Source organism: Malania oleifera, chromosome 1 (genome assembly GCF_029873635.1).
Source record: "Malania oleifera isolate guangnan ecotype guangnan chromosome 1, ASM2987363v1, whole genome shotgun sequence".
NCBI lineage: Eukaryota > Viridiplantae > Streptophyta > Magnoliopsida > Santalales > Ximeniaceae > Malania > Malania oleifera.
In genome coordinates, this window is record NC_080417.1 from 56,999,648 (window position 1) to 57,012,754 (window position 13,107).

The following is a 13,107-nucleotide window of genomic DNA, read 5'->3' on the forward strand; positions in this document are numbered from 1 at the left end:
TAAAGTAAAGCTGACACATTTTGGCAAACTCCATGGAAATCAAAGAGTACGTGAATCAAGATGCAAGTGGCAAAGTTCAAGAACATCTTGGGAATGGGTATTTAGAAGTTACATATTTACATTTTCGTATGATTTAATTTGAGGCTCAACATATACCTAGAATGAATTTAGGTTTCATGCATTTCATGAACATCATTAGGGGACTTTCATGGACTTAGAAATATTCTTAAAACCTTAGAAAGTCTTTTCATAAAAGTGCCAAGAAAGAAAGTAAAATAGATTTTTAATTTTAAAAAAAAAAATTTGAGAAAAAGGGGACTTCGGTAGCTTAAACTCAACCTTGGTCGCTTGAAGAATTTCTTTAAGAGCCTGAAGATTAAGTTTGGTAGCCTGAAGAATTAATGGGAAACACATCAAATTGGCCAAGGCACTTCGGTCGCCTGAACTTGGGACTTCAGGTGCCTGAACTCGCCACTTTAGGAGCCTAAACCACTCTTTAGTCACCTGACCCTGTATTCCAAGTTAATTTTTCAAAAGTTTATGGAACTTCGGTCGCCTGGGCTTCGACCTCAGTCGCCTGAATTTGCGGGAAAACTTAAAATTTTGATTTTTATTAAAAGAACTCGCGATCTATTTCTTTGATCCAACGGTTGAGATCAATTCTAAGGTTAAGACACTATATATACTGAATATCTAAACCCTAGAAAAAAAAAAAAAAAAAACTAAGACACACAACAAGAGAAGAACATATCTTATTGCAAGAACATAGAAAGACTTGAGTTGATTGGTATACGATTGTCTGCATTTCATTCTTCATTCATCTTCTTTGGGAAAATCTACTTCGGAAATCAAAGGGCATTCATTCATTCAACTTTATTTCTTCTTGGTATTGAGGTTTGGTGATTCAAGTTTTTTTTTTTTTTTAAGAGCTTCTCATCTTATTACTTGCTATTGAATATCTTTAGAGAATTTAATCTTGAGCATTCTTAACCATATAGAGATTTTGTTTAACAAGTTCATTACTTGAAAAAGTTTACTTTGTCATTGAGATATATATTTATTAACGAACCACACATTTAGAAATCTATAGTTAAAAGGTGCTGAGTGATAGAAAATAAGTAAACGTTATATCTAAATAATCTCATTGCTTGGTAAAAGATTTATTTTTCTTCATTGGTTAAAAAGATTTGATTCTTGTATGTGGTTGTTAAAGGATCTATATTTTAGATATATTAACGTTTGATTAAATATCCTTAGTGTTTTATAAATATACATTTTATTGAGGGATATTTTTCTGAACAACAATATATTCAGTTTGTGGGTGTTGAACATCATTATCTATATATATATATATATATATATAGATATATACATATTTGCATATGACAAAGATTGTGTTGAGATTGAATATTTGAAAGGAACTTTTTAATTTTAATTGATATAATCTTCAAAGCCTTTTTATAAGTTCACAAAAGATATATTTGTGCATTTTAGCAAAGTGAATTAGAATCCTAAAATTTTCCAAAGTGCTTAAATATATATTTATTTGGGAGATATGATAAAAAAAGTATTGTATGTTGAAGCATAATCATTCATAAAACGATTGTATCATTTTCATATATTCTGAGCTTTAAGTTATATCACATGTTAATGTATTATGAATTTGAATTGTACTCATGAGCTTTTGTTTGGAAGCATCTTTGAGTGTTTTTACAGGTTCAGTGTATTCATGATTCGGTGTGTGAACCGATGTTTGAGGAGAGAGCTGTATCTCTTGTAAGCAGCGGAGTAGGAGAGAGTTATGCCTTTTGTAAGCAGTGGATTATAAGGGAAACTCCGTCCCAATTTAAGGAGTAGGGATTTAGTGAAATTCTTGAGTGGTTGCTTAAGGCAAGGACGTAGGCTAAGTTAGCTGAACCTTTTAAAAACCGTGTTTGTCTTCTCTCTTCCCTTTACTCTTTACTTTCAGCACTGCATTTAAATTGTTTATATTGCATGTATAGGTTGGATAGCATTGCACGTAATTAATTGAGTAATAAGAACTCATTGGTAAATATATATAAGTAGGGATTAAGTGGTGAATAAGTTTCAAAGAATTTTTAAATACCCAATTCACCCCTCCTCTTGGGATTACACTTGATTCAACACTCCTCTTAGGGCATGTAGCAGTTCCTATATTGTATCCCATTGAGCATATACCATGGTTTATGTCAAAACAATTCATGCCTGCAAAGTAGTTCAAGAACTGCATGCTTAACAATTATAAATTTAAAATATTTAACATTTAATAATTTATTAACTGAAATGATTGAAGACACTATAGTGTATTATATTAAAATTGTATAAGATAATAATAATATTATGTTTATTTAATAAATTACAAATGTCAATTAAAATGTTAATTAACATAAATTTTTACATTTTTAATAGATATTTTAAAAACAATTTATATTTCAATTAAAATCATGTATATATATTTTTTCTAATTAAAATTAATTAATATTAACGCTAAATATTTATTCAATTAAGATAATTTAAAATTTTCTCTTATTTTATTAAAAATTTATTATTTTAAGATAATAATAGAGTGTGATTATATTATCTTAGAAGGGCATCATTGTCAAAAAGCCAAAATAGTGAGGGCAATTTGGTACAAAAAGCATTATTCCTATAGGAATGGGATTCCTATGAAATTTATCCATGGAGGGACCAAGGGAGGTGAGAATAAGATGATTTCATGAGAATCCTTTCATCCCTAGCAATGTGAACTTTTATACTACACAAATACCCATACTCAAACAAACACGCGAATGAGATACCACGGGCATCACATTCCCGGGAATCTTGAAAGATGCCACAAGCCAAACATCCCCTAAAAATTATTAATAAAATGCTTGTTAAAGCTTATACCCAATAACATGGCAAAATTAACGAAGAGGGCACTTCTTTTCTACACAATTCAATGAGGTTACATTTGATTGATAGGATGTCTATTCCTAGGCATAGAGTGAAATAAGATGAGAATGTAATTTAAGTTGTCAAAAGCTTGTGTGATTCCATCCAACATGGAATAGGCTATGAATAGAAAATCAGCCATGGTTTTGGGTCAACCGGGCCAGTTAACTACAAAATCGGTGAGGATTTTGTGGATATAGGGGAAACCGGTGCCAGTTTTCCTTTGGGCCTACTCTCCTATGAATAGGTATGAGCTTATTTTTTTAGGAAATTTGAAATCTCTCTTTTTTCTCTCCTAGGGTTTCGAAACTTTTTTACCAAAAAGCTTTTTCGAGCTCTCCCTTGGGTCCCGATTGCCTCTCTGACCCTTGGTCTAGCAAGTATACATGTTTTCACCGGTTGGAAGTCCTAGGATATAGCTGTTAGGGTTTGTTTTTCCGTAAAAAAGGTAACGAGATTTGTTTACATCAGTTATTTTGGAAATCTAAACCGGTAGAACTGTACCTTATGTTTATATGTACGATATGACTACTTATTTGGAAAATTTTACTGGGTAGAATTGCCAATTTTTTGCTTTTACAGTTTTTCACTTATATGTATGATAGTCTGAAGGTATGTTGGAGCATTCAACTTTTATAAACAATAATGAGAAGAGAAAGCATATATATATATATGTCAGAAAGTGTTGCTCAACTTCTCAAGGAACAACCTGTGATTGTTGCGCATAGTGAAAATACCTTTGATGGATGTGGCATCAAGAGACTATTATCCAACAAGTTTGAATTGGATAAGGTCAGTAATCTATTTTTTGCTGATGTTGATAAAAAGAGGTTTTTTCTTACTTCAAGATTTTGGGTTCTTTGGTGTGATCTTACAACAATAAACCCTCAAACTATGTATATTACTTATTTAACACATAGAGACACTGACAAGGTTAGCACCAAATTGCTCATTGTCATGCAAATTTTATCTTTACAAAATTTTGTATATCTAAGCTTTCTCTGTTTAACTTTTGTATTAACATACAAGTCCTTAGGTTGTCTTGTAGGCAACCGAAATAAGATTTTATGCTATCTTAAATACTGAATTGATAAGAATACGTATAGTAATAACAAAAAAAAAAACCATAAGCACATTGTTAGGCATGATAACACCAAGATGTGCTGAAGCCTTTTAGTTTTGTATTTGACCTTGTTCCCAGCTATGAATACTAATAACAAAAGTTAAGATTTTTTCTTTTTTTCTTTTAAAAGTCATAAGCTAATCTTTTCTAATTGTAGTTGTTTGAAATATGTTTTTCAGTATTTTCAATGCAGTCGCTGGAGGTAGCTTTGAAAACGGTACCAAATGATCGAAATGGGAAAATGTCATTCCGGGAATTATTTTTCCAAAAAAGGTATTATTTAATATATATATATATATATTTAAAAAGATAAATCGGGAAAAAACTTGCGCTGTTAGGTTAGAAGTTTCGATGTCTTCCAAAATATCCCCTGCTTTGTTTTTAATTATGTTCGTGTCCTTGTCGCTGGCTGAGTTCAGCTTAGTTTAGTACCAACAAGGAGTTTAGGCAGGGTTGGTTAATTTACAACTAAATTTTAAATTCCAAGTCGTAATCAGAATGGAAAGCATAATAGAAAAATATAAAAAATGAAATCTTTTTTCTGTCTTGTATTATTATTATATATATTATTATACTTCTAATTAATCATATCAACAATTAATATTGTATTAAATATCTTTTATCTAATTTAAGATAATGTTTGTTATATAGAGATATAAATTTTGAAATGAATCTAAATTTCGATTGAGGTATGCTATGTGCGTCATATGTACTCAAGGCACCTTAATTGAGGTTGGCCACACCATGTCAATTATACGTGCTTACGGCAAGTCAGTTGAGGCCAACCCACCACGTGCTTTGTGTGTGATTAGGCACCTCGATCAAGGTTGATACACTTTGTGTGTTGCGCATGCTTGAACACCTTGATCAAGTTTTGTATACGTTGGATGGTGGACGTACATGCTTGGAGCACCTCGATTAAGGTCACCGCACCATATGTGTTACACATACTCGAGGACTTCGGTTGAGGTCAACACATATGTGCATTGCACGTACTTGAGCGCCTCGATTGACGTTGGAATGCCTTGGTTGAGGTCAACGTACAATGTGCATTACATTACTTGAGCACATGCATTGCATGTACTTGAACACCTCAATCGATTGAGGTTGGTACACCACGTGCAAAATATCTCGATTAAGGTTGATGCATCACATGCGTGCAATCAGCACCTCGATTGAGGTTGGCGCACCATGTGCAAAATATTTCAATTGAGGTTGGTTCACTTCGATTGAGGTCGATGCATCACATGCGTGCAATTAGAACATCGACTTCACTTTAAATTAAGAATACTAATAAAAATAATCAACAATTATACTATGATTATATCATAATATTTACTAGTAAAGCATCTTTGAGGAAGAGTGAGTTAATTATTATTTTTGTTATTAAAAGGGATGTGGGTAGACTTAAAATAACTTACAATGAGATAATGGCGAAGGATTTAATAGTTTTCAATTTAATAGAAAAAAAAATTTCGATCAGATAAATTGATTAAAAATGATTTATATAGTTGACCTTATCTAGTAGGATTTATGGCTTTCTATTGTTATTATATTATGAAATTAACATTATAATTTAATAGTATTTCTTAATTAAATTAAGTTTTATGTAAGTTAAAAAATATATATATTTTTTAAAAAACAACATTTACAAAATGTAATTTATTCTATGTGAAAATTTAAATTAATACATGATACTTCATTCCAATTATTTAATTAATCATTATTATAATAAAAAAAATAAATAAAGGAGAATAAAAAAAATTTCTATATGCATAGCAAATCTCACTACACCAAGTAGCGAGATTTAGATGACAGTCTAATATCAAGATGCGTGTCAAGACAAATATCGTTAGACCAAATAGCGAGATTTGCCTATTTTTATCTTGGGCGTGACACGTGACAAATCTCGCCACTTGGTCCAACGAGATTTGTTTAATTCTCGCTGGATCAAGTAGCGAGATTACGTTAGAGTCATTATGGGAAATATTTTTCTGAATAATGTATTATTTAATATATAATTTAAAAAATAAAAATAAATCAGGTTTAAATCTCGCTGGATTAAGTAATATGATTACGTTAAACTTAGAAAATACTTTTCAGAATAGGATATTATTTAATATATATATATATATATATATATATGTATATACTTTTAAAAAAAGTTAAAATGGGAAAATACTCTTGCCATTTTCTCAAAGAACTCTTTACCGAAAAAGCAAAGCTTCAAAAAACAACATTTGGGTGAGTAGTTGCGTGAGATGATGATGGTTTTGTGGGGTATAAGGGGCTGGGGAAGCCCATGTGTTCTTACTTGCGTTTCACGCAAACAAATCTCATGGTTTGCCCCTAGGGCATAGGCTCTATTCCCATAGCGCCACGTTAGCCCCCATCCCCAAACAAATTTCAATAATCCAAGGAGTGTACTGTAGTGATTGAGAGAGAGGGGGGGTTGGAAATGAAAAAACCAAGTCGCAAAATTGCTTTTGAGTTGTGATTCTGGGAATGTTGTATGTTTCATTTTGATTTGATCCATTCAATAATTAGTTTTTTTGGGGGGGAGGTGTTGGAAATGAAAAAACCGTAGTCCCAAAATTGCTTTTGAATTGTGATTGTGTGAATGTTGTATATTGATGTGAAATTTTGAATGTTAGATAAGTTCTAAAAAAAAAAAAAATCCCGATTTTCTCTTTCTATCCTTCCATTTTCATTTTTTTCTTTTTCCTTCTAATCTCTTAATAGGTTTTCGGACTATTATGAGGTGGTTGGAGTTTTTTGAACTCTTGAAATATCTTACTAGAATTCTCTCTGATGATTTATCTAGGCTTTTGATTGATTTTCTTCTGATACATCTATAGGAGATGGAATGATGCAGATTTTATGTTTAGATGGTTTTTCCATCAAGGATTCATGTTATGATTCTCTTTAGAAGGTGGATTGATCCTCTGTTATGGTTTGTGACTTTTTTTTAGAGGTGATCGAGTTGCTAATCTTCAGTTGGTCTTGGTCTTCCTTCTGATTGTGGATTGTGTATTCGGCCTAAGTTGAGGATTGTTGCTTAAGTTTGAGAGCTTTTACTCTCCTTTTTCCTGGAGGATAGTGTGCAAAAAAAAAACATATTCTCTTTGTTTCCTTCTTCCTTTCAATGGGTATCTGGCCTTTTTGAGGCAGGAGTCTCTTTGTTTTTGTCTCCTTCTTTTCTCTCAATGGTTTTTAGACTATTATGGGGTTCAGAGATTCTTGGGTTCTTGAGATATCATCTTGGAGTTCTCTCTGGTGGCTTATCAGGCTTTTGATTGATTTCTTTTGGTGCACCTTCTGGAGATGGAATGAGATACGTTCTGATACAGCTTTTGTGATGGGATGGTACTCTTCAGCAAGGTTTCGAGTTGTTTCTCTATGGAAGGTGGTTTGAACCTCTGTTAAGGTTTGTGCTGGTGTTGGTTCGAGTGTCCAAGTGGCAATTTGATCTTCAAGTATCGGCATGGTTAATCTTATGGAGGTGGTTGTGTGCTGTTCTTCAGCTTTGCCTCAGTCTTCTTTCTTGTGGATGGTGTTCCTGGGCTAAGTTGTTGATTATTTGGGAATCCTTCTGCTTTCATCGTCTTACGGCTTGTTGTTGGAGGGTGCTATGCCTTGATTCATTCTGGAGTGGATATCCATCATCTCATGACATTCTTTCTGGTGATGAATTGAGTTCTAAGGTATCTTATTTCCTTTTTGATTGAATTATGGTATTTAGTTAATTTTTGATTTTGGTTTGATGACTTATTGTCCCTGAGAATGCCCAAATTTAATGTAGTAGTGATAACTTTTGATGGAAGTCTTATTTGGCTTCCTTCCTCTCGGGTATGCCCAGAGTTTCTGTACATATCCATTTGATCAATATAATTTATCATTTACTAATAAAATAATAATAATTATGGTTAAACATGATTAATTAATTGGCTTCAATCGTACCAAGGAATTGATTGGCCACGACTTTGGAAGCAACTACTCGCACTTAAAATCAGTATATTTCTTTTGAAACTTTTTCTAGGCATTTTACCCAAACATAAGGATTTGCATTGCATGTATTTGATGGAAACTTGATTGCCCGTTTGTTTCCAAATGGAGAAACAAAAATAAAAAATTATTTTGGTACAATAAATGCATCAAAGGGGTATCCTTCACTAACTCTTAACTATTAATTTAGTACAAAAAAATAGAAAGCAACCGATCAAAATGAAATCAACTTTATCACTTGATTTAGTCATACTTTTCATTGAAATTTTCATTTAATTATTTTCTTATTCTCTTCACACCAAACATGATGTAAGAGTACACCTGTAATTCACTAGCAATTTTAACCGATTTAATTTGCATTGACTTGCTTCTCTAGTGATTTAGATGCTTTTTTTTTCCTCTTGCTATATTAGTTAAACTGTAGTTTCGTACTTGCAAACTTGGATCATCAAGACATTTTCACGGGCCCTAGCTTCGCGAGCTTGTAGGAGTCAATCAGTCCACCTTAACTATAATATTTCCATTTTGATATTAAAAAAAAAGATGTCTCATGCACCATGTTAGACTTGCACAAACATTACATAGAAAAATAGTATCAGTGCATATTTGCATATTGCACCATACTATTGCTTTACATATTGCTTATACCCAAGTAGTGAAAAGTGAGATAACTAAACATTTACACGTCCATATTGCTTAAGTTTATAAGTTATTTCAAATCATAAGTTTTTTCATTCTAAGTTGCATGTTATGTGCATATAACTCCCATCACTTACAATTTCTATTCCCCGTCTTCATGATTGGTGCAAAGTTCTCTCCCGATCCAAATGCATCATATGTAGCAAAATTGATAGGAATCAAGACTTTCATGTTTAACATACCACAAGATCACCATAAATTTTAAAAACCACCTTTGAGATTTCAAGAATTTTAGAGACCTTTCTTGAGTTTTTATGAAAAAGATACAAATCTCCCCTTATATCTTGCAAAAACACAAATTTTTTAAGGACAGATCTATGTTTGTGACATTTTTGAAACCTCAAATTTCGTGTGATATTTTTTAAATCTCAGGGAGATATCTGTCTTTTGTCAAATCTCGAGGTGAGTATCTTTTGTTTAAAAAAATTGATTAATTTATCATCTTTTGCTATTGACACATGAAATGACAAATAAAATTCAAATACCCCGAAAAAATTCATGTATTCCCTTTCCCCCAACCCCCACATGTATAAAAAAAACTCCATTGCAGATGAATGCCTTTGAAATATCCCAAAAAAACACCACCGTGTAATTTCTCTCTCATAATAGTGCAAACTCCATCAATGTGATGAATTTATGCTCATTTCAAAATGTGTCTTTTCAATATTGTCGTCTCTTTTAAACAAGATGACAATTCAAAGAATTTTGATTTAATTTTTGATAAAATAAAATTTATATATAAATGAACACTACTTGTGGGGCACACACTATGCGTGTAAACTTATTTGAGTTTGAGGTAGAGATGCATTGTACTTAAATGAAAATGCATGTGGAAAGATTGATTAGGTATGTTCATCCACAACTAGAAACATACCAACAGAAGTAAGTAACCCAATTGCATCCAGAGGTAAAAGGATTCAACTCCCACCTTGAAGGTTCGGACAAGTACAAGTTGCAAAATTATATACCAACCACTCCCATCCAGATTGCTACATTTCCAAATTTGCATTATTACCTTTGCCTCAAATGATTTAACATCAACGAACCCAGCGGGCTGTATACCTGAAAAACCTTTCCCCTAAAATCTCAAATCGATTCTCAAGATACTGCATTCTAAACATTTATGATTTAAGTCCTCTCACTGGACATGCCATTATCGGCAGAGCTGCCCAACCAAAAGTTAAAAAGACTTTTTTAATTAACCCTCATGGGAAGAACAAACCAAACATGTGGTGCCAAATTCAATACGCAACAGAAGAAAAACACTCTTTGTTTCCAAAAACTGCTTTGGAAAGACGGAATCAAGCATCGTGCCTTGCCTGAAAATCCTTCATGAAGGCAACCAGCTTCTCCACCCCCTCCACGGGCATTGCATTGTAAATAGAAGCTCTCATCCCACCCACTGACCTGTGCCCCTTAAGCTGAACCATCTTCTCCTTGGCTGCATCCTTGATGAACTCTGCCTCCAACTCTGATTTCTCCAGCGTGAAGGGCACGTTCATCAGAGACCTCACTGACTTCTCCACTGGGCACCTGTAAAACCCTTTGCTCTCATCAATTGCGTCGTACAGAATCCCAGCCTTCTTCCTGTTCTTCTTCTCCACCTCCTTCAATCCTCCCTGCTCCAAGAGATGCTCAAACACCAAACCGCACATGTAAACAGCAAAGCATGGAGGCGTGTTATACAGCGAATTGTTCTCTGCTTGGATCTTCAAATCAAGCATCACCGGAGTGATTTCCTGAGCATTTCCCAACAAATCTTTCCTGACGATGACAATTGTGACTCCAGATGGCCCCACGTTCTTCTGGGCGCCGGCGTAAATCAACCCGAATTTGGCGACATCCACAGGCTTAGAACAGAAGTTGGAGGACATGTCCGCGACCAAAAGCCCATTTTTGTTATTCGGGTTCGGGTAGGACTTGAACTCGACTCCATGAATGGTCTCGTTGGCGCAGATGTGAAGGTATTTGGCATCTGGATTCTGGCGCAGAGATTCAAAATCAGGGATCTTGGTGTATTTTTCGGATTTGCCGGACCAGATCAAGTTGGGTTTGCAGAATTTCTGGGCTTCCTTTAAGGCCTTGTCGCCCCAAGAGCCGGTGACGATGAAATCGACCGGGTCGTCGGGATTGCAGAGATTCAAAGGGATGGCGGCGAACTGGGTGGTGCCGCCGCCTTGCAGGAAGAGGACGGCGTATTCGGGCGGAATGTCCAAAAGGTTGCGCAGATCCGATTCGGCTTTTTGGATGATGGAGAGGAACTCCTTGCCTCTGTGGCTCATTTCCATGACGCTCATGCCGGAGCCCCGAAAGTTGCAGAGCTCCGATTGGGCTTTCTTCAGAACGATTTCCGGCAAGGTGGCCGGGCCCGCGGCGAAGTTGAAGACTCGATCTTGGGAAGGGGCGGCGGCCGGCGGGGAGGCTTGGACGGGGGTGACGGCGGCGCAGGCGATCGAGATGGGCTTATTCTTGTGGGGGAAAGGGAAGGCATTGGAGGGGGAGGTGGCAGGGTTTTTGAGAAAGTGAAGGGTAGGGTTTTGGAGGAGGAGAGAATGGGAGGGAGCTGCCATGGCCATGGTGATGGGTGGGTGTGATGCGAGAAAGCAAGGAAAGGTGCTTCTCTTTCTCCTTCTCTGCCTAGAGCGCAGAAGAACTTTTCAACGGGGAAGGTTGGTGGGAAGGATCTGCGCGGCTGCCGGATTAAATACACAGCGTAGATCCGTGTTGGACTGGGATTTTTGGGAGGCAAAACGACGTCGTCACGAGGTGAGCATAGTTTCACTTGTAGGTGATTGTTGGTGAGTGCTGTTCTGTCGTCGTATCCATTAAAGTTTAGTTAAACATGGACACCCGCATGAAATTTTTGACAATTTAACTTAATAATCACTAGTAGTGTCTAAAATTTATCAAAAAATGGAGAATCGGATCGAAATTAAACCTTTTGATACTTCAGTTTTCAATTTTGATTTTGAATTTCATAAAAAAATGACTTTATTTCACTTAAAAATCAAATTAAAAAAATTAAAAAACTGATAATTATTATTATTATTATTATTATAAAATGCTTATTTTGAATACTATATATATGTATTGTTATATATATATATATATATATATATATATGTTATTCCTTTAAGTAATGAAAACTTTTAATATTTGGCTTCATTAATTAATTTTTTGAATTTTAGTTTGAGATTCTTCCTCTGACAAAAGAGGAGTGTAGAATGAAAGATCCCAACTTTTGTGTTGGGAACATTTCTCGGTCTCACATCGCCTAATGGGGGTTCCCTCCCCCTCCTATGAAAGTCCATTTGGATTTTGGCCTATCCATCTCCTTCATCAATTTGCCCCTCAATTATTCTATAATGTTGGGCCAAGCTGGTTTGCCTTTTAGATGGGCTTTTTCTAGTCTTTTGCTCTATTGGATTTGCAAACCCTTTGCATTTGAATATTTTTTTTTAAATTGGTCATCGGCCTAACTTCTAAATATTTTTTTGAGAACAAAATATTGCATTAAAATTGAGAAAAAAATTAAACTGAATCGTAAAAAATTAGTTTAAGATTAATCTAAACCGTTTGGTGTACAATTCGATTTCAGTATATATGCACCATGCATCCATTCATGCATGCTTTCATCCATGCATTCATGTACTCATGCATATACTATAACATGATCATATCATGCATGCATATTTACATATATACTCACATCTACATGCATGGATACACCACACACACACACACACAGCCACACCCCTGTGCATGCACATTCACACACCCATACATGCACCTATGCATGAATCACGCACGTGCGCGTGCGCGCACACACACATAATACACTTATAGATACACTCATGCACACACTTACATTCACACACCACTACACAAGCATGCACGACCACACACACACACACACACACACGCATACGCTGTAGTAACCCAAAAACACACACGTTGTAGTAATTCAAAAATTTGCTCTAATACCAATTGTAGTGACTTGGATTTTATATAATGGAAGACTTCAAATTCATTATACCAGAATACTAAATAACCTCATTATCACAATATCTCTCATATCAAATTTAACACATCCTTAGAAAATTTAAAATATACACAAATAAAAATTTTAAATCTTTAATCCAAACCATTGTTTCTAATCCCACCCACGCTTCCGTTACGTTTCTCTGATTTCGGTTATGCTCCTCTAGACATCTGAAATATTTAATAATAATTGGATAAAGCACATCTCAGTAAGTAAGAACTAGTTTATTATCAGTGCGTGACTGACATGAGTTTCATAATATAAAAATATATTTAATAACTTT

At 34.6% G+C, this 13,107-nt stretch overlaps 1 protein-coding gene across 1 annotated transcript; it reads right to left on the reverse strand.

Annotated features, from left to right (window-relative positions):
• Positions 1-9,768: 9,768 nt before the first annotated feature.
• On the reverse strand, positions 9,769-11,646 carry LOC131150287 (phosphoserine aminotransferase 1, chloroplastic-like). The gene has a single exon (XM_058100915.1). It carries the CDS (start codon positions 11,356-11,358, stop codon positions 10,084-10,086), a length of 1,275 nt encoding a protein of 424 aa, XP_057956898.1. The 5' UTR covers positions 11,359-11,646; the 3' UTR covers positions 9,769-10,083.
• Between the last annotated feature and the right edge of the window lie 1,461 nt (positions 11,647-13,107).